This window comes from Rhyacophila brunnea, unplaced genomic scaffold (genome assembly GCF_057557595.1).
Source record: "Rhyacophila brunnea isolate RB1 unplaced genomic scaffold, BYU_Rbru_1.0 scaffold_24, whole genome shotgun sequence".
NCBI lineage: Eukaryota > Metazoa > Arthropoda > Insecta > Trichoptera > Rhyacophilidae > Rhyacophila > Rhyacophila brunnea.
Window position 1 is genome coordinate 4,663,186 of NW_028232904.1, and position 24,169 is coordinate 4,687,354.

The 24,169-nt window shown below is 31.9% G+C and overlaps 1 protein-coding gene across 1 annotated transcript in view; it reads right to left on the reverse strand.

Moving 5' to 3' along the window:
* The window catches only part of LOC147068912 (uncharacterized), a 39,260-nt gene extending 15,451 nt beyond the window's left edge, over nt 1-23,809 (reverse strand). The window contains exons 1-2 of the mRNA XM_085951248.1: nt 23,732-23,809; nt 8,171-8,321 (exon numbers count right to left, since the gene is read on the reverse strand). Coding sequence (XP_085807374.1) covers nt 8,171-8,309 — 139 coding nt within the window. The 5' untranslated portion in view covers nt 8,310-8,321; nt 23,732-23,809. The remainder of the gene's footprint in view (nt 1-8,170; nt 8,322-23,731) is intronic.
* Between the last annotated feature and the right edge of the window lie 360 nt (nt 23,810-24,169).

Here is a 24,169-nt window from a genome sequence, read left to right on the forward strand (position 1 = left end):
ATCCACATTCCAATGTATGTATTAGGTACATTTCACCCTAGCACAGTTCGCTAAGCTTTCTTATCGGAAAGAGATGATGATACAAGTCGGTTATGGGGAAGCCAGGCGGGAACCGCGCTAATTGTCATAGCCGATTATGGGCATAATTCATGAATTCAAAAATGAAAACCTAACCTAATCTAACAAATAATGCAATATATCGGCTATTTTCCAAACTCTTTTGCTGCTGGCTTACTGTAAAGTGGAAACCGACAGGAACCGTGTCAATACTATGCAATCCAAAGAGGTTGGGCTGTTTTTAATATACGGCCATATATTTTCGATACAATATTTCACTGTGAAGTGCATGTAATACGGCGAACTGCATACGTACAAGTTTCTGGATACGGACGTCACGCGTAAGTTTCTACTTTGCTTACGACTACGAATTTTAACACTTGGAATTCAGATTAATTTAATTATACTAGTATTTGATCATTAAAAAACCTATAAATGTATTATCAGTACCTCTGTATCATAGAAGAAAGTGTCATGTCATGTTACAGAGGCAAAGTTATGACTTATTTGTCGATAATACAATCGTAAAATTGCGTTTGAAAGTTGTGTCGATAACGCCGTATTAGATTTTACGTGGGCGCTGTGCATGTGACATTTTAATTTATTCTAATATTTTATTTAAAAAAAAATGGTTATTTTCCTTATATTAAACATTTATAATAACCATTTTTAATGCTCGTTTATACACAGGTGTTATAGTCAGTTTATAATAAATGTATTATGTATGGATACTTCCACAGAACGGATTAATAAATATGATTCCGATAGGGTATTCCCCAATACACTACATTTTGATGGAGTCGGGCAATGACATTTAATACGTCATTGGAGTCGGGTATGAAAATTGAATTAATGTTCATTTACGGTCATCTCTTTCCGATAGAAAGCTCACGGCAAACTGTGCCACGGTGAAATGTTATACGTAAAATTTACATGTAATCACTAAAGTCTGGTTCAGATAATAGTAGTATTATAGTTGAGTGGCGAGTAATTTAGTAACTAAATTTGTATGAAAAAATAATACAAACAATACTGAACACAAATGCCAAATTTGGCGGGAATCAGAAAATAATGGCTGTTATGACGTCTTAAAAATTTATAGTACAGACCTACAAACTTATCTGAAGAATGGGATGGGGGAGCCACTGTCGAAAACTACCCATTCAAGACTCGTAACTGGGCAAAATCTGACATTTTCAAAATGGCGTCCTATGGTAATTCGTAGTTCCTTTTTTGGCCATTCTTCAGATAAGTTTGTAGGTCTGTACTTATTTGATAATCCTTTTTATTATATTATAATATAGTAATATTATTAATACACTGTACTTATGTTTTTTTTGTTTATCTGTTCCTTCCAATAATAATTATCAAATTTTAAAACATAGATAATAAAATTGAATAGTTTGCATATCGATGTTCAAACATTGACACCTCGTATCTGACAATCAACATTTTTGACACGGGGTAGTTGAAATGTTATACGAAACCTATTAAATGATATTAAATGAAACAAAAATACGCTTAGTGCAAAAATAATTTAGTTTATTTTTAATATAACTATATTTTTGTCTTTATTTATTATCATTCAATAGTTTCTGTACTTATAACATTTTAACTACCCTCTATCAAAAATATTGAATGTCAGATACGAGGTGTCAATTTTAGGTGATCGATATTCTAGATTCGATTTAAATTTGATGTTCTTTTGTTTGACTTTTACTGCTGTCAGAATATTATTTTTATCTGACATAATATTGTACAGAGTTATTTTGAGGCTGAAAAATCTAATTTAGTGTTCTTTTATTGTTGTTTTAAGTGAGATACATATAATATATTGATCACCGAAGCGACCTCGTGCAAAGCCGGGTACTTCAGCTAGTCTTTACAAAGAAGATAGGCCTAATAAATGTTGTGAGCATTCGATATCAGTCAATGCTTGGAACCTCTAGGAAACTACTGTCTACCAGCGACAAAGGGTGGAGGTAGGCTGTTAAGATCTGACATAAATAGTGCACATTAAACTTTGTTAGCCATACGTATTTGTTTTCATTGAACTAAGACTACAATTTATAGATGGTATTGGTTACTTTTTAAAAATCAATTAAATCTTGCCTAAACCAACACAACCAACCTATACCCACGGTGGCCACGCGGCTTAAGCGTTAGACTATCACGACGTGGGTCCCAGGTTCGAATCTTGGGTCTGGCAAGTACACATATTGTTTTTCAATTTGTGTGTGAGTCAGGGTATGGACCTAATAGGTTGAGCAAGTGGCTGACATCCATTTCTCGTAAAAACAAAATCTCTTGATACAAACCTCTACTCTGTGGAGGCCCATATGATCCTATTAGGATCGGACATGGTTAAAAAAAAAAACCAAACCATAATAGTTTTGGTACACTTCGGGCGATCCGACAAAATTGTGCACATTTTTTCATTCATACTTATTTGTTTTTGTTGATTTAGGAATACACATTACAAATAGTGTTGGTTAATTTGTTTAAATTCATTAAGCCCTGCCTAAACCAAACTATACTTGATAAACAATATTATTCTATCAATAAGATATACAAAGTAATGTATGATTTAATTGCATAATTTTAGTTATTTAGATAGACGAGTATTTCTCAACCATTATCTGTTATGGCTTGGTTTCGAAGGGTTTAATTGGATTTTAAAAACTAACCAACACCATCTGTAAATTGTAGTCGTAGTTCAATGATAACAAATATGTATGACTGACAAAGTTTAGTGTGCCTTATTTATGGCGGATCTTAACAGCCTACTTCCACCCTTCACCACTGTTATGAGTCCAATGAATTTTAGTGGCATGCATCCTGATGCTTTCGACTTAATGCTTGTGATGGTTGGATCTTTTTGTAAAAGTTACTGCAATATAGGTAAGTACGTATTGTATAACATATTGACAAGTTTAAAACGTAATTTCATCAACTATTTCTTTTATTCAACGAATAATTCTCAATATTTAAGAATGTACCATTCTAATTATTGAACATACATCATTTTTCAAATCTGTAAATTGTAGTCGTAGTTTAATGATTACAAATATGTATGACTGACAAAGTTTAGTGTGCATTATTTATGGCGGATCTTAACAGCATACCTCCACCCTTCGCCACTGCTGTCTCTACATGGATATATAATTATTGTGAATAGTGATTAATTATGAATGTGTTTTCACTTCGAACGTTTTCCTTCGATTGTCTATGGCAGATTAGTTTAAACACTGGTATTTGACAAAATACATCTTTCTTCCGCGATTGCTTTGTTCCAACAAACAAAAATAATATGTCACGCATTATCGCGCGGACAATCTTTTAAACTGTCGTCCATTGTGTCGACATTCTTTTTGTTAACAGCACGAAACGCATAAATATATATATAAAGACGCCATTATTTTGTTTTTAAAAGCTAACATTTGTTTGGAAAATTACGCTAAAACGCGGCCGGCCATTTGCATTCCAATCATGGCCGTAAGAGTTGACACAAAAGAAATTCTTCTAGAGTTAGTTGTGTGTCAGTAAGTTTACATCTTGCAACACTTATCTTTTGGAACTTGCAACAATGGTAGGTAGGTACTTGAAAAGAATAAACAGTAGGTTTGTTTAATATAGAATGTTTAATAATGCTCATTTTAAAATTTTGCTCACAGGTTGAAAGTAAAGGATGCGTTGTCAATAACCATAAACAAATTTTTTAATTATTACAAGATAAAAATAACTTTTATATACAACGTTTTTCAATTTTCTGTTGAATCATATAAACTTAACTTGACTAGCTTAAGCGATCAAAAAAAATTGTATTTGATAAAAATATTACTGAAATGTCATCTTGACATGTCATATTGATTACCATAGTAACGCACGTATAATATATTAATAATTTAGTTGTTAGGACCCTAGCAATCAATAATAGTGGATTGGATTATGGATTTCTTCCGAAATAACAGAATTAACTGAAAATGAATTTAATTCTACTTAAAATGGCTAAAAGTATTAAAGAAATGCATTGGAATCGTGTTTTGATATAATGTTTCAAATGTCTAGCTAGTCGGGAAGTTAGTTAAAAATCGGTTGCAAGATTTATACCGGACAAATAAGAATACGACCTAATAAAAACGTTGTAAAAAATACGTAGTCTATATTCAACTGCTACCAGTGTTAACGTGTGTATCTGAAATATAGATCCTTAAAACTGTTAAAAGAAAATGTATGTATATCAACCAACCATGATTAAAACTAAGGCTGAATATAGACAGGCCGCGGCACTGCACTGCGAGATACGATGGTGGTGCTAGTAAAGTAAGTATTTTCAAATGTAATTATGTAACCTGTAAATTAAGATTATTACCATGTACCAGTGGCGAAAGGTGGAGGTAGGCTGTTAAGATCCGCCATAAATAATGCACACTAAACTTTATCAGTAATACGTATTTGTTTTCATTGAAATAAGACGCGTAAGTTGACGTTCAATACGCATCATTCTATAGATAGATACTAATTATTAGTGAATGTGGAAATTGTTACATCAGGTTTTGTCGAGAATATCACTGATATTCTGTATTACGTTCGACGTAATATATATATAAAAAAAACTGGTATTCATATTAAGCCCATAAAAAGGTGTTTGGTCCCAAAGCGCTAGATGTTTTATGGATGTTATATTCGAAAGTTGACAGACAATCATTTGGACGACCACTAAAAAATGAGCATTTAAAATTTATAAAAAGATGTTTCTAATGCTTCTACACAGGGATGGATTGTGGGAACATTTTATAATATTATGAATAATTGAATAAAGATTTGACGGGGAATGTTCCACATAAAAGCAGTGGCGTGTTCTAAATCCCGAAAGACCGAGGTACTGTCTGATTTTGAGGCCGCGATAAAATATTCTGATGAATCGATTGTGTTATTTACGTCAAAAAAATCTGTTGAATTGAATATTAAATTTGTGAGCTAACACTTATAAGATATTAATAATTTTAATAAAACATAACGAATTTTCACTATGAATTATTCACAGTTAACACAATTAAAGAAACTTATAAGATATTTTGTTTGTTATTAAATTTCTAAATAAATATTATAAATCCTAAAATTATTTTTTCTACCACTCGTAGGAGATGAGAAAATTAGAAAATATTCATGACACAGTGGCGAATGATAGAGGTAGGCTGCTATGATACGACATAAATAGTGCACACTAAACTTTGTCAGTCAAACGTATTTGTTTTCATTGAACTGAGACTACAATGTGTAGATAGTGTTTGTCAGTTTTTTTTAAAATTCAATTAAACCCATCATAATCCAAGCCATAGTAGATAACAGTAAAAAAATATTCATTTATCTATAAAATATCTAAAATTATGCCATTAAACCACACATAATTTTGGATATTTTACAGATAGAAGAATATTTTTTATCGTTAGGCAAGGCTTAATGAATTTAAAAATAAAACTAACCAACACCATTCAATTCACCAAAAATAAATAAGTGTGACTGAAAGAGTGTGCACATTTTTTTCCGGATCGTTCATAGAATACCTAAACTATTATGGTTTGGTTTCGGCAGGGTTTAATTGAATTTTGACCTGACCTACACTATCTGCGAATTGTATTATTAGTTAAATTAAAACAAATGATTATGGTAGACAAATTTTAGTGTGCACTATTTATGTTGAATCTTAACAGCCTACCCCCACCTCTCGCTACTAACAGGTACTCAAAATTGTTAAAATATATTAAAATAGCGTGAAAAATCTTAATTTGCATTTTTCAGAAAGTATTAAAAAAATTAAGATACAGCTGTAATAATGAGATTAGATTACATTGATTTTTTAATATTCCCCTAATCCGCGCCTGTTTCTTACGTGTAAGTTTTCAAAATCAAAAACGATTTCGACCTTGAACTTTCTTAGACCAACACAGACCACTCTGAGGTGGTCAATAAATGCCCCGCCTTTTCATAAATAATTCAACACGAAAGAAAAAAACAGTTCCAAACATAAATTAACATCAATATCTTCCCAAAAAGCCTATCCCATTGTTGTTTTAATACAATGAATTGACCATTGATCTATAGTTTTTAATTTGAATGTGAATGTGACAACTACATAATATAATTATTACAAGATAAAAAGAACTTTTTATATACCTACCACGTTTTTAAATTTTCTGTTGAATCATTATAAACTTGACAATTCTATGTATTAATAATTTAAGACAAATAAGGCAATTGTCAACAAATTATTTTTTTGCTATTTTGCAACAAACAAACAAATATAGAATACTGAAATGTCATTTTGGTTTCCATAGTAACGCACGTATATATTAATAATTTAGTTGCTAGGACCACCCCTTAGCAACCAATAATAATGGATTGGATTACGGATTTCTTTCGAAATAACTTTTCATACAAAACAGAATTAACTGAAAATCAATTCAATTCTACTTAAAGATAAAAGTATTAAAATAATGCATTGATATATTCTAAAAGTTTCAAATGTCTTGCTAGTCGGGAAGTTAGTTGAAAATCGATTGCAAGATTTGTACTGGATAAACAACCACCGGACAAACAAGAATACGAGCTAAGAAAAACGTGGTAATAATATAATATTTACATTAGAAAAATGGACCGAGTGGGATTCTAACCTTTATTTGCAGGTGTAATGACGTAATTTTGATAATTTTTCTAATGGGCGTATTTTTCAAAATGATATTTAATCTCATATTTAATATTTTATATATTGAATATACATAATTTGAAAACATCTCATGCATATACACACTAGAAAAAAATATTTCGCAGAAAAAAAAATATGACACCCGACGGGGCTTGAACCTGTATCTGCTGGATTCGCGCCAGTATGCTTTGCCAATTAAGCTACGGGAATCTTAATTAATTACGACGATTTTAACTAGTAGTTGTTACATGAAATGCTTATCGAAATAATATTATATTATTATTTTACAGCGATGCAGTGGGCAAAGAAAAGACGCCATCTATGACGATGCCGTACCGATTGGTATATTATTTTTATTTTACAAAAAACTAAATAAGTTCATTCGGGAACAACGAGATAAATAAGTTGGTTAAAATCTTTAAATGAGAATTGACTGGACACAGCTCACAGAAGAAACAATCGCTGGACAATTGAGGTATGTATTTTCAAAGTGAACTTATTCCACTACTTTACGAAAATTAGTTCTGAATGACAGAATTCAAAGGATAAAATTGCGAATTAGTATTTTTTGTATATAATTACCTAATAGCATTCAATCCAGTAGAAAAATCAACTTCAAAATCGGTGTTAGTTACAAAAGTAACTTATTCCAATATCAAAAATAATGTAACATCAACACTGTTAACAGTTTTTTGGAATTTTCCAAAAATTACAAAAATACATACCTCAATTATTAATTTAGTCATATAGAACTACAAGTCTGAAAAGTAGATCTGGATAAAGGTTACTGGATTAATGATATATAGTTAACGTCTGCGGACATACGTGCAATGCTCGAGATGGAGAGGAATTAAATCAGCTTGGAGAGGCTTTCACCCAGCATCAGCGGTGATTTTTTGGTGCAAAGGACGCACTCGGTTAGTCTGAAGAGTTGAAAGGGGGCTCTAAGTAGTTCAAACCAGTCATAAAATTAATAAATCGTATCACAATTATAAGAGGGGATGATATGGTAATAGAATATACGTTTATCGACTCTTTTTTTTGTTGCAGAGTATTTATGAATTCGGTTGTTTTGGGTATTTCCAAAAGGCTAGAATCTGGCTAGATAGTAATACCCCTACATATTGTAAATGGCGAGACAAAAATCAATCCTACATAATATTATAGTCGTTATGATTAACCCATGGCTCAAGCGCTTGTAGCCCAATGTGTAATGTACTGGTTTTACATACCAAGGGATCGATACCCGATGAGGTAACACTACTGAATACATTGACCTATTACAACCAGCATGTGATTTTCTCATTAGTATTTCTGTTATCGTTTAAACTTTGAAGTCATGTTATATGTGGGTATCCCTGCGGTCTGTTGTAGTGATAAAACATTTTTTTTAAATTGTCGACTTACCATCAGCTCGTCGTTCGTGGATGGTTCTCTGTGCGCACAATTCTGGTACCGGCGGCTCCAGAATTCTTCCATTGGCAAACTGTGCGTGGGCGGCTGCGCAGAAGCATGCCAGGACGGCGAATCCTACCAGGAACTTCATCCTCGGTCCTTGCTGGAAATTAAATAGAGTTGATTGTTATTGATTGATATTCGTACAGACGACATATTCCTATGGCACATGGAAAGATTGTTGACATAATTTCTGTTAGAAGGCATCTAATAGTTCATCGAAATAGTTCAAATTATACTAAAGTCTAAAAATATGCGTATTTATCACAGCATAGATAACAAAATTACTACAACTAACATTAAAACAATCCTCTATATAACGTAATTAAACAAATGGATACGTATAAAAATAAATCATTAATATTATTGTATTATGGTATCATTATTGCAACGTCAATAACATTGGGATAAGAAAGAAATACATTGTTTTTTTCCTAAGTGTGTTGCAGTAACGAAGGGTGGAGATAGGGTGTTAAGATCCGCCATAAATAGTGCACATTAAACATTGTTATTGTCGTAAGCATTTGTTTTTATTAAACCTAAGACTACAATTATTTACAGATGGCTTTCGTTAGTTTTAAAAAATCAATTAAACCCTGCCTAAACCATAATAGTTTTGATATATTTTAGGGTGATATGACAAAATTGTGCACAACTTTTCATTGATACTTATTTGTTTTCGTTGGATTAAGAATACATACTACAAATAAATAAATTGTTGGTTCATTTTTTAACCAAACTATAATAGATAAAAAATATTATTCTATCTATAAAATATCCAGTTATGTATGATTTAATTGTATAATTTTTGATACTTAACAGATAGATAGTTTGATTATTATCTAATATGGCTTGGTTTTGGCAGGGTTTAATTGAATTAAAAAAACTAACTAACACCATTTGTAAATTGTAGTATTATTTCAATGAAAACAAATACGTATGACTGATAACGTTCAGTATGCACTATTTATGGCGGATCTTAACAGCCTACCTCCGCCCTTCGCCACCGGTGGCAGTTGGAGTTTACGGTTTTTATTTTATTTTTTCAGTCAGTGCCTCGGACCTCCAAGTCCCTAAGCACGCCACTGTCAGCAGGAGCATAGCTAGCTACGAGTGCATGAAACTGAGCCGGAGTGTGAAATCAGCGAACGAAATGTTTTTTTGACTTTGTTATGTCTATTCAATGAATGGATGGTTTATAAATTTTATCTTAAAAATACGAAAATGACCACCCGTCTCGCCAATCTCGATATTGATCCTGATATTATAAACGATGGCCGCGTGGCTTAAGCGTCGGCCTACAGCGCCGTAGGCCCCAGGTTGGAATCCTGATACTACTCTAACAAATAATACACGTACTTATTGTTCTCAATTTATATTTGAGTCAGGGCATGGAGGTAATAGGTTGAGCAAGCAATTCATTTCTCGTAAAAACAAAAATCTGTTAATACAAGCTTCCACTCTGTGAAGACCCATAAATGATCTTAATAGGATCGGACACGGTCAGAAAAAAAATATTTTCAATTGGTATACTTTTTGTTTCACCATATTTATTTTTTCAAAAATAACATTTTTAGACATCATTACCGAGCGATTGGCGACCTATCTTACCGATTAAAAAGACGTAGTTCTACGTCAAAATTAATCCGCAGTTTCGTGATTTCAACGTTTTTAATTCCCGGAATTCCGTGATCAAGAAATTGAGATGGTATTAATTATTATTAAGACGATACTTCTTCTTCATACGAATTTTCAACTATAGGTGCGACGAAATTTTAGACTCGCCGGCAATCGGAGAGCGACCGTCGAGGTGTGAACACGTCAATTTGTTTCGTGATGGCAACGGGGGTATTAATTCTTAAATCGCACAAAGATGACTAAAAACGTTACCCATTTACTTGAAAAAGAAAACATGTCAATGAATATATTATTATTGTTACTAATAGAACAATAAACAGAACATTAAATGGACGCATTTAATTTTTATTCTGCAGGCGTCGTTTGCACAATCTTCGCGTCACGTAGTCACGATCGTTTTAGACCGTGCCCCAGCTGAAGTATAGCCTTAATGTAAACCCTACTACAAGTTTTCCTAGTACATCTATATTAAATTAAATTATTATCGACTATAAGTCAAAAAATATCAACGCATGGACAAGCGCGAAACCTATCAGATCAATGTTTTTAATTTATTTAAAACCAGAAATAGTTTAGATTGTGTTATGGAAATATACCGGTATTAGTATATTATTTTAAATAATGTAAATTTTGTATTGATAACACAAATAAAAATGTAAATTGGATGCACAGATCACCTAAATTATTTACGATGCGTTGCATCTGGGTATCAAGAAACCACTTTTTAATGTGTTGTTTATATAACAATATAACTCTAAATGTGTTATGAAAGTTAATCTTCCATATATTACACAATAAGTCAATGGATTCACGTCGTAATATATACAAATGAGCGTCGTAATTTTCATCATCAGCCAGTGGCGAAGGGTTAAGATCCAACATAAAAAGTGCACACTAAACTTTGTCAGTCAAATGTATTTGTTTTCATTGAACTAAAACCACAATGTGTAGATAATGTTTGTTAGTTTTTAAAATTCAATTAAACTCTGCCTAACCTAAGCCATATCTAAAAATATTCTTTTATCTATAAATATATATAAAATAATGCAATTAAACCATACATACTTTTAGATATTTTATAGATAGAAGTATATTTTTTATCGATTATGATTTTGTACAGGCAGGGCTTATATGCCTGCAAGCGACTGGTGGGGTCGAAAATTCTATGCCGAAGAAGTAAACTTCTAATATATAAAACAATTATAAGGCCAGTGGTCACTTATGGCTGTGAGACTTGGTGCTTAACTCAAAACGAGGAAAACAAATTAGCTGTCTTCGAGCGCAAAATTTTCCGCAAAATCTTTGGACCCACGTTGGAAAATGGGAACTGCAGAATAAAAATGAACCACGAGTTGGAAGAGCTGATTGAACAGCAAACAATCATAAGATACTGTAAGTACCAAAGACTACGATGGGCGGGACATGTGGAGAGAATGCCAGAAGTTAGAGCGCCAAAGATCATGACAAAGTGGCTACCCCAACGGAAGAGACCCAGAGGCCGTCCAAGAAGGAGATGGGCAGACTCCGTAGAAGTGGACTGGCTTAATATAGGAAGACCCGATAACTGGAGAAGTGTGGCGAGGGACCGGAGTGAGTGGAGAGCAGTTGTGGAGGAGGCCAAATTCCACCCCGGGATGTAGCGCCGTGGAAGAAGAAGAAGAAGAAGAATAGGCAGGGCTTAATTAATTTAAAAAAACTAGCCAATACCATCTGTACCCAATATGTATTCCCAATTCAACGAAAATAGTAAATAAGTATGCTTGAAAAAGTGTGTACTATTTTGTTGGATCACCCATAGCATACCTATACCATTATGGCTATAACGTTTATGGCTATTAACGTTTATGGCACAAACGTGCAGGGTTTAATTGAATTAAAAAAAAAAATCAGCACCATCTGCAAATTGTAGTTTTAGTTAAATGAAAACAATTAAGAATGAGTGAAAATAATTAGTGTTCACTATTTATGTCGAGTCTTAACAGCCTACGTCCACCCCTCGTCACTGTCATTATATGTCGGAGTAACTTAGCTTAGTTCTACGCTGTTGAGTACATAGTTAAATCGTTATTATTTAAATCACATGCAAAACATACATGGAAATACTCATTACATTAATATAATATGATCCCATTCCCCATCTCTACCCGTCACGTGTATACAGCTGTGGCTATGCAGTGTCGCCTTCTATGACACTTAAAACGTGTCTCACTCTGCTATCTCGATATGGAGCCGCACAAGACTGATATAACAACCATGCACCGTGGTACATAAAGGAATAATTTAGAGAGAAAAAAAGGGTTGGACTGGCTCAGCTAGTCTCGGTGACATTAAGTTTTCTTTGTATTCGCTAATATTATTGATATAATAATATGTAAGTGTATCTCCAGAGAGTTCTGCAGTTCTTTGATATCATTGTCAGCATACGGTTAAATTATTACATATTCATGTTGGATATCTCGTCTTATGGACTTCCAAAATCATTTTAGAGCTTATTTTTAGTTCAGCATTCCTTAATCCTCAAAAATATATAATTTTACACATCACTTTATGGGAGGCAGTATGGAAATCATTGGAAGTTGTAGTCATGCCCTGATTCTTGTAATTGGATGAAATTTTCGTTTAAACTATTCCGAATATTTTTTTTATATATGCTATATCTGATAGAGATCACCAAATTGATGAAATGGCGGTGGGCCGGACATATCGCACGGCGAACGAACAATCGCTGGACGAATACAGTCATTCAGTGGTACCTGAGGGGCACTAAGCGGCCACAGGGGTGCCCCAAAACCCGCTGGATTGGCGGACTTGTCAGGTTTGGTGAAAGAACGTGGCAGAGAAAAGCAAGGAACCGAGAAGAGTGGAGGGAGCTGGGGGAGGCCTTCATCCAGCAGTGGATTGACCCTGGCTCAAAAAAAATATATATCTAATCTAATTATTTAATCTAATCTCAAATTAACTAAAGCTAAAATTACACTGAAAGACTCCCAAGTCAATAATTTACCCGATCGCCCTACTGATCGTTTGTGAAATGTAACTTTGGATCATTCTCTGGAGTCGTGCCCAAAATGGTGAATGTCTCAATCGACGGTTATCAAGAATATACGGAACTGATTTGTGATCAAGTATCAAAAGTGAGACGAAAGAAGATGACATTAGCAAAATATTGACATTTTCACTGCTTCAGTTTTTTTGATAATTTCCGTTTCTTTATTCAAATAGTCATCTGTGATTATTACATATACTTGCATATTTTAGTATCTTAATATTTCATAATAATATAACTATTAATGATATAATCCTTGACGTAACAATGATAGCGCCTCAATGACAAACATAAAATTATGCAAGTGTGATGCATTTTTGAGACAATTAGCATACATTTACATTTTAACTAAATAATGCAATACTCTACAAGTTATTTGACTAAAAATATGAAAAAAAAATTCAATTGTTGTTGTAATATTATAGTAATAAAAATATTGGACTTTTATTTTGGCTAGCGTTGAGTCCGCAACTTTGTCCCGCGAAATTGGTCCGAATAAAAATTATGTTCTGTACAATGAAGAAAATAAATATACTGATTTGTTTTTTTTATTAATGGGATATTACGGCCACGATAGCCGGGCAGCATACGCGTTGGCTAATAATGTGGAGTCCCGTGAGTCCCAGGTTCAAATTCTGGGTCTAGGAAATACATAATAATATGGACTATGGACCTAATAAGTTGAGCAAGTGGTTAACGTTCATTTCTTGTAACAACAAAAAACTGTTAGCATCTGAATGGAAATATTATATATTATACATACGGTTGGATCTAAGGAGAGGCTTCTTACATATGTTATGAATATAGAGTCGGTGTCATTATTCACGTATATCGGTATGGACAACGGTTAGATTTACACTTCCACAGCTGCAATGTGACCATTTTAACTACTTCAGAATGACATATGCAAGTCTTAAAGAGAGGCTTATTTTTCCCAATGCGAATGTTAAACAAAACATTTACAGAAACAAGTTTTGATACCAAAACTACATATTATTGCCATATATTTTGTGACATCCAGTGGTGGTGGAATTATTTTCGCGAGGGATCTCCGAACCTATCAGCGCCTAGGGCCTCCACGTATCGAAAATAACACTGTATTAGGTACTCAAACTAACTAACTCATTGCCTTACTGAAGACAACTAATAGTTACTGTGATTCTAATGATAAAAATAATCTTAAAAAGGCGTAAAGGTTCAAATAAAGCTGAATAATTATACAATTTTTTTATGTTGTAAAGCTCAGATTAAGTTAAATAAATATATGGAGTATTTGTATACAGAATATTATACATTTTAAGTCAATTCCGAGAGCAATAATATGTGATCAAAATAACGGATAATTATTGACTCTGCAAGTGAATAAAAATGGCAACTAAAAGATACTTTGTTTTCAATTGATCTATACTAATGACAGTATTGTAGGTTTATCTTTGAATTAAAAAAAATGGTTTTGGAGACGCATTGATTGATTAAAATACTTATTTTTATAGTGCCAACTCCTAACGGAAGTCAGCCACCATCAGAGTGATCTATCATCTACTACCAGGTACGTCGTCTTCGTCTACATTTATCATTGATTTTTATCCTCTCATACTGTAGCAGTGGACACACCATTTAATGTTATTTGTATATTTCCTAATTACTTGACTAGATGTCCCTAGTACCACTAAAGTAACACTTCTCTTCGGCTTGTATAATATTTAGTTATTATCTAAAATGATTCATAAAAATTTCTGACTAAGTATATGTTTATATAACTCGTTTAAAGTGGTGAATAAATTGATTATTTTTGTGATTTTACCTATATTAATATAAATATTTGTTTGGTCCGAGAATGCGTTTTATTGGATGTTACGTTATTTTTATAAAAAAAACATAATTTGACATTTAATTATATGTATATAATATGTGAGAAATATAGATTTAACATTTAAAAATGATTAGCTGTGATTTATACACTAAATATGATATTAAAACATTGACTGTTTTTTTTTCATTTATTTTATATTTTCGTTATACGATGTTCATTTAATGATTATAGCATAAATTTCTCGTTATTAAGGGAGAGTGTGATATAAATAAGTATAGACACTTGTAACAAAATTACAAAATAAATATAATTCAACGAAGAAAATATTTGGTAGGTACCTAGAAATGAAAAATTTTACCAACCGGAGCGGTCGATAATTTTAAGAAAATATTAACATTGTTATGTAATTGTATTTATGTATTTTATAAATATAAGGCTTAGATTTTTCATTATATGACATATCTAGCTCAGACGGTCAAATTAATATTTCCACGAGACGGAGCGATAATTTTGGTGATTTTATAGATCCGGTGCGTTCCTATCCATTTCGAGCCCTAAATTTGGGGAAGTTATATAAATTTATTTAATAAAAATAAGGAGTGTTAAAACAGTGTTTTTTTTTAAATACATATTATCGTCCCAAATGTTGCAGCTCGATTAGATATAAATTAAAGAATTTCTTGTTAAAAACATTTTATTTCCGAGATTGTTTTTAACAAAATAAATGTATATATTATTAATACTGCAATTAATGTAAAGACAATCTTTGTGTTGTTAAAGACATGTTATTAGTAACCTACTTAGTACGTAAATGATTAAAAATGGTGAAAAAAGTCGTTCGGACGAGTAACTGATGTAGTAAACTAGTGTGTAAATTTAAAAAGGTAATATTATATCTGTTGTCTTAACACTAGACTCCATTCTTTGGCGCCATGACCTATCAGCTTAACACTACCATTTCAGACTTACAGAACTACGACATCACTACAGATACTGAGTTTAGCAGACCGAAGGAGATACTCCTGCTTATGCCCCCCTAGCTGTAGCTAACCTATCCACCATCCCTTTACCGATATCATTTCTTTCCAGCGGTCTCAATGGAACCCCATTAGACCGACCTTCCTTCTAGTATAAAATAAACAACAAAAGATGGTGGCCAGCCTGACTTTTGGCACAAGTGCAAGGGGCAGGACCCACCAAACCTATGTTTTAATAATCAGTCATTATAGCGCCGAGGTTATGATGGGTTTTGGAGAGCTACAGACTGGATTGACTATCTGAGAATATGTTGACATAGTTGTAACTGTGGAACTTTAAAATTTTCAGTCTCTACTCGAAAGATTAGTATTTTTTGTCACGTTTTTAACTCGTAGACTCCCCCTTAACATTAAAACACTGTGTTTTTCTACATTTTTTTTTTGTCTCAATTTGAGCAGATTATTTGCGAAAATAATGATACAAGAATGATTATTTTAATATCACAGAATTACAAAAAAAAAAAAATGTATTCGCTAAATTATTATGCTAGAATTAATTTAACAAAAAAAGCGAAAATGGAAAAACTGTAATCAAATGTATTTATTTTATTGGACAAAAAAAAACATGCAGTATAATTTAATGCTAGATTACAGAACATAGTAATAATATCATTATAATGATTATTTGACCTTTGAACAATGATCGGTCAATTTCGACATAGTCAATAAACGAAAAGGTAAATAAAAATGTTATTTCATATTATTTTAATTACTAAATGTCGAATTGAATATACATGAATTACGTTCACGAGTCTTCTTTCGTGTCCGGAAACTTGTACGTATGCAGTTCGCCGTATCACACTTCAGCGTGAAATGTTGTATCGGAAATATATGGTCGTATATTAAAGACCATCCAACCTCTTTGAGTCATATAGTACTAACATAACATTCATGTCTAAATAAAACACGGTTCTTATCAGTTTACACTTACAGGAAGCCAGCAGCAAACAAGTTTTGAAGATAGCCGATATACTGGATTATTTGATAGGTTAGATTAGGTTGTCTTTTTTCTTGAATTTCGGCAAAATCAGCTATGAAAATTGAATTAATGTTCATATTAAATCTAATAAAATTGGAGACCGTATAGCATACCGTCATCTCTTTCGGATAAGAAAGCTCACGGCGAACTGTGCCACGGTGAAATGTTTTACGTACAATTTACATGTAACCATCTTCTTTATGGTATGTATATTGAGTCTCAATAAACTGAAGAGCGATACAATTTAGGTGTTCGAGATGTGGGTTTACCGAAGAATTCTTAAGATATTTTGACGTAGGTGAGGTGAGTGCGCGACGGAGGAGTGAATACAGAAGTATAGTTATACATACAATGGTAAAAGACAGTAAGATGTAATAATATAGAGTGGTAGTTCTTAATGTGGAGTGGGTTTACGAAGTAAGACATTTGTTCGATACTTCGGGCCTTTTCATTTAACCCAACATGGTAAAAATAAAAGTTTTTCAAGGCTTTGTTGAGAAAAACATTTTAATATAATGTTATTTAAGTAAAATAGTATTTACTTGTAAGTAGTAATTTAGCTATGAATTTTGTATGCAAAATAGTATATGTTATGATTTTTTTCCCTTTCTCACTGAGCGTTCAAAACTGCTGATGGCCTGTGAATCATTAAATAAATAAATGAAATAGGTCACACGGATCCGATGACAGTCGCAGATATCATGGAAACAAACTTTTTAAATCAGGTTTGTACACAAGTGGTGGGCTTTCGAGTCCGGGCCGCCCCCGAGAAACAAAAAAATCACTAATTATTATTTAAGTAAATGGACTATTATTTCTTCCTATTCTTCGTCAGGACCTAATGACCACCTATTAAGACAAGTATCACAATAAAAATATAACCAACTATTCATAATTTGTTGGTTAGTGTTTATAAAAAACGGGTCTCAAAAAACGACAAAAATGGAATAGTACAAAACTTAAATGTATTAGAATTTAAATTCAAATTACCTTCGGTCGATAGTATTAATATTAAAAAATAAGTCATTTTTCCCATGTCACTTCCTACTGTTTTTAAAATTGCTGGCTACATTTGGATGATAAATTGGCATTTGTAGGTTATATCCTTTGGGCACAACATTATTATGCAATAAAACCTATTTTGAATAAACTGAGTGATACACCCTTTTTCCTTTCTACAGTCCACATCTATAAGGTTTTTTGAAGTTAGACTTCTCTAGGTGCGTTTGGAAAATCAGATCAGAGTGTATTTTTGGCGTGTGACATGTAACACATAATTTATTTTTTCACACAATAAACGCACTCGATTGGATTCGAACCACCGATTGTTCGGTTATCAGCCAAACTCACTGCCATTATGCCACAGTATGATACTCCAATCGTGACGATTATACAGTATAATATTATAGTTTAGAATTATTGTTCCGTTGCCAAGGCAGCGAATTTATTATTGTCGGCCATTTGCAATTCGTTACGTAAACAAACTATTAAACGTCATAGTGGCAGTTATTACTTTAAAAATAAAAATAACGATAAATAATTATATAATTTTATAAATAAAATGATTAATAGTATACTATCAGTTTATTTAGATCCTGGTTTTAAGATACACGGTTTGGAAGAAAACTTGAAAAAAACAACCAAATCGCATTAAACTTTTTAGTTTTACTGATGACCGGTTTTGTAAAATTTATTTTCAAGTACTAATTATAATTTATTACAACTTAGAAATATCAAGTGATTTGGACATAGTTTGACTGACATCGTTTTTATGATTACAAGTTAGCAGTGAATATGTTTGGTTAGTTAAGGTGAGTATTGTATAGATTTTTTTCTATCAAAAGCTTTCGCTGATTTTTTAAGTATTACAAATAATTAGTTGATAAAATAACTAATGGTTTCATTTTGACAAGATGATTTTGATCATTAGCCACTTATAATGAACGTAGAAACAAAATGTAATGTAATGCGTAGGGAGCGGATTTATATGCAACAAAAAACATGATTATATGCATGCACTTAAAATCAATGAAATATGCAATAAAACCGAAGAATTATGCAGTTAAAATTGACATTTTTGTGGGAAAAAATTGTAAATACCAACTTTACCCAGTGTTACAAAAAAACGAATAACTAATTAATAATTTTCAACATAATACGATAGCAGAACAAAAAAAACACAAATAATGAATATAAAGTTAATCAATTACAATTTTCAAAATAGTTTTTTCACAAGTACAAATAATTGAATAATAAATGCAATGTCAACCAAACATAACTTAAAAAACAAAAACGACACACTTAACCATTCCTAAGCTCTATTTTCTGTTAAAAAAAAAATACAATATTTTTTTCAATTTGCTCTGGCATTAAATTTTTCCGCATAGGTACTTGTCAGTATTTCGTTTATATGCGGAAAACGACCTCTCAACGTCCACAGAGGTGATTGGACAAACTGAAAATAAAAGTTCCCGAGTTGACTTCACTTTTTCTGATAAACCCACAACTCGGAGATGGCATTAAAAATGTAAGTCCATCTAAACTATCTACCTTCCTAACTTAGTTATATTTCGATAAAATAATTTAAAAAAACTAAAATTATAAAATCAAAAGCTCTAAAATATGCATTTATATATGAAAAACGCACTAATGTCTCAAATATGCTCTAACGTCTCAAATATGCATTTATATGCACATAAAAATTTTATTTTTGGATTCTGTGTCTTTCAAAACAGATTTCTGTGCAACTCTCATAGCTGTGCATACACCCTAACAAAACATGCACTAGCATTATAAATCCGGACCCTAGTAATGAGATATACAGTCGTAAATATTTTATTTTGTTTTCATTGAACTAAGATAGTGTATGTTGTTTTTTTTTTTAATTTAATTAAAACCTACATAATCCAAGACATACTAAATAATAGCCACAAAATATCTGTTTATTTATAAAATATCTGAAGTTATGCCATCGATTGATTAAACCATACATAATTTAAGTTATTTTATAGATAGAAAAATATTTTTTTATCGATTATAGTTTTGTATAGGCATCTGTAATATGTGTTCATAATACAACGAAAACAAATAAGTATGACTGAAAAAGTGTGTACAATTTTGTCGTATCACCCAAAGTATACCAAAACTATAATTGTTTGGTTTAGGCAGGGTTTAATTGAGTTTTAAAAACTAACCAACACCATCTGTAAATTGTAGTCTGCGTTCAATAAAAACAAATACGTATGACTAACAAAGTTTAATGTGCACTATTTATGGCCGATCTTAATAGCTTACCTCCATCCTTCGCTAATGAACTCTTCAATGATACTTACATATGCGTACGTACACGCAATGGATAATGTGTTTCCTAGTGTTTATGTGATGTTCACTTCTACTACCGCATTACTCTATTTCACTGCACTGCTATCATTGGATCGCATGGCCTGATTCATTATTTAGAAATGAATAACATTATAAAAATATGTATTCTTTTTTAATTTATAAAAATAATTACAAGATAAAAGGAAGTTTTTATATACCACGATTTTAAATTTTCTGTTGAATCATATAAACTTGACAATTATATGTATTAATAATTTAGGACAAATAAGGCAATTGTCAACAAATCATTTTTTTTTGCTATTTTGCAACAAACAAACAAATATAGAATACTGAAATATCATTTTGATTTCCATAGTAACGCACGTATATATTAATGATTTAGTTGCTAGGACGACCCCCTTAGCAACCAATAATAGTGGATTGGATTACGGATTTATTCAGAAATAACTTTTCATACAAAACAGAATTAACTGAAAATGAATTCAATTCTACTTAAAGATGGCTAAAAGTATTAAAAGAATGCATTGGCATCGTGTTCTGATATATTCTAAAAGTTTCAAATGTCTAGCTAGTCGGGAAGTTAGTTAAAAATCGATTGCAAGATTTGTACTGGATAAACAACCACCGGACAAACAAGAATACGAGCTAAGAAAAACGTGGTAAAAATATTATTGAAACGTATATATTATAAATTATAACACCTAAGTAAGCACTTATATGAAATATTAGAAAAAAATGTTTTACTTAGAGTAATAGATGTCAGTTTGAATCCCATTCGTTGTGATCTTTTTTAAAGATTTTTTCTAATATGTATACTTTTTAGGGCTTTCCGAAACTTGCTATGTATTTTCAATAAAATTGAATTTGATAAGAATAAAATCAACGTGAACGAAATTACGTGATGTTGACGAAGGGTGCTCCACATGGGCACCACATCTTGAAGCGGGCTCCCAGGCTAAGATCTTTGGCGCCCCCCCTACCTATCGTTAAGGATAAAGGCAGTGTGACGCTCTACAGTCCGTAGTAAAGCCAAAATGATGATGGCCATAATATGATGTACGCGATAAAATTAATGTGTATATTTAATGTTTTTTTTTTTGTATATTTGAATACATGTACCTACCTATCCAATTAAATTATGGAGTTGTCGGGAATCGATACACAATTAAAAATTGTATCAAACAACCATATAATTTTAAATAATAACATTATTGAAGGAAACTAGCGCCGCAGGCGACTTTTTTGCTATTATGCAAATTTTATAATTTAATTTTTTTTAATAATCAAAATTTAATTTGTTAATCTCACTATCTGGTCGACTCGCCACGCCGGGCCACCAGGCTACAGCCCCGTCAGCCTCCCCCTTGTGAGGGCCATGGTACTCCACATTCCATGGAAGACCTTTGCGCACACATGTATTATAATTGGAAAAGTTTGACATCGACGAATCCAACTGCACACACGTCCGGACGTTACAATATTCAAATACATTCAAATAGGCGTACGCTCTACCAACTAAGGAGTGTATCTATTGACATTTTGATTTCTGCAAATAAGTTATGAAACAAATTTTGTTTGTACGTTTTATTTTACACATAAGCAAGCATACATTATAATTTACGTGGAAATATGTCCATATTGACATTTTTTTTTATTCAATACCACTTTATCTACTAGGCCAATTAATACATAGTCTTTTAAGACTTTCGAAGTTTTTATGGCCCATATTAATACTATCGACCGAAGGTACTTGATGGAATTCGAATTTAAATTCTAATGGAATTAAGTTTTGTACTATTCCATTTGAGTCGTTTTTTGCGACCCACGTTTTGCCTTTCGGCATCTTCAGGCACTGTGTACACTCACCAAAATGCAAATACACACTGACAATGAATACTATTAACTCTAACTTATAATATAACAAATCAATACAATAAAGTAGGTAAAACTTTATCACCTACCTATTAAGTCAAAGATCACAATAATAAAAAAAATATAACAAACAAATTATGATGATAAGTGTTTGTAAAAAATCCCCTATCTAATCAATAATAATACACTCGATAAGCGTATAATAAATTGTCAAAAACTAATAATAGTTCATTAGTAATTACAAATAATAAAGATGCCGAAAGGCAAAACTCGGGTCGTGAAAAACGTCTCAAATAGTATAGTACACAATTTAAATCCATTAGAATTTAAATATACAAATCCACATTGATATTTTTTTTTTAATTTAAGACCACTTTATTTACTAGGCCGAACAGATACAGTATGGAGTATATAGTTAAGCTTGGAATGATCTAAGCTGATAACCTTTTTTCCCACTCCCATAAGAGAATCAAAAAAGGATTTTTTTAGTACGATAAAAGTATTTTCACAAAAAATCTGTTAGGCTTGTTCTATTCTAAGGGGACGATATATAGTACAAATTACTAGTATTTAAGTAAATCGAGATTGAAAATCAAATCCAAATAGATGCTGTATAACAGAGTAGAATTTAAAGTAACAACGGCTTAATCCAATTGACATAATATATATATGGAAATTCCTACTGTAGTATAGTATTATAATATATATTTCTGACGACAGGTTAGATCTAGATATATATATATATATATATATAATTAAAACCATTTAAAAAAAATATTTGCCTACAATATATTCTGCAATGTAAAATTCTATTCTAAAAGTAATAAATTGAAATGTATAAAACAAAAACAAGTCAATTTAGTTTGCTCAAGATGAAACTAATTCTATTTTAATAATGCATTAATTCATTTTATCGATTTTAACAATTTAAAATTTACATAATGACCAATGTACATTCACATAAAGAAAAAAAATATTTATTATCATTTAAAAGCTAATTTTTAGCAATTATTCCGGTTGGGTGGCAAAACTTTTGTTAATTGATAAATTATACAAAATATCTACTGAAATGAAACTAAAGTTAGACACATTTATTATCCTATCCCTAAACTAGGTACTTAGATATATTTGGGTGGTTTACAATAATTATGGATCAAGTCCAATTTTCATAAAATTCTTTTTTTTTTTATTTCAGTGGCTAGATAAAACAGATTTTTATATTGTGTTGTTTCAGTGGCTAGATAAAACAGAATTGTGTGTTAATATCACAATCGTGGCTTTACAATTTTCCGCATAAATAGCAATACTAGTATTGATAAGACATTAAATTAAATGTGAATCATGTCCATTTTGACAGTTCCTTCAGCAGTATAAAGAGGTATTTGCTAACATTAGTTTGCTAATATTAATAAAGCTTGAATATACTTTATGTTGCGACTATTTATTTTAATTGATCCATGTACTATCAAAATATGGTAAGTATATACAGTGAAAACATTCCTGAATTTTACAAAAGGAGTTTTAACTTTAGGTCCAAATATCTCAGGATCCATTTTGATGGACTTGATCCATAATTATTTTGAACCACTCATTTATTTCTTACGTTGTAGCTTTAATCTTTGTTATACTTATTATATTACTTAACATATAATATTTATTGTAAAAGAGTATTGGTTATTATCTTTTAGAATCACTGTGTTAAATCGAATATAGAATTTTCAAAGATGTCACACCCTAATTTTGGGGTGAGGGTTTTGCTAATTGTATTTATAATAAGAAAGCTTACCTTTGATAATAGGTGTGTATGAGGGAGTGAGCGAACAACGGACACTGACGCGAACAGTGAGAGCACTTGACTTAGACTGACGTGCGTTCGGGGATTCACTTGTATTTATAGCAGACCTTGCGCCCCACTGCCACATTGAGGGAAATTTATAATGCCCCACAAAAGCTGAGCGATGACTTAAACTTTGATTCAATTATCTTAGTTTACTTAACTTGGAAACGCCCCAGACAAAAATTCCAAGGCAGATACTAGCATCCTTAAAAATGCAGTGTACGTATGCATAAACTGGTTGTTTCATTATTCTTATTTATTTTTGGTCGTACACTCATGGCTGAGGATCGTGACCACTTTTTAATTTTGCCATCCTTTGAGCGACCAAGATTTTCATCATTCTCGATCTTCCACTTCTCATGGCAGAATGAATGGTGCCCCCAGTCA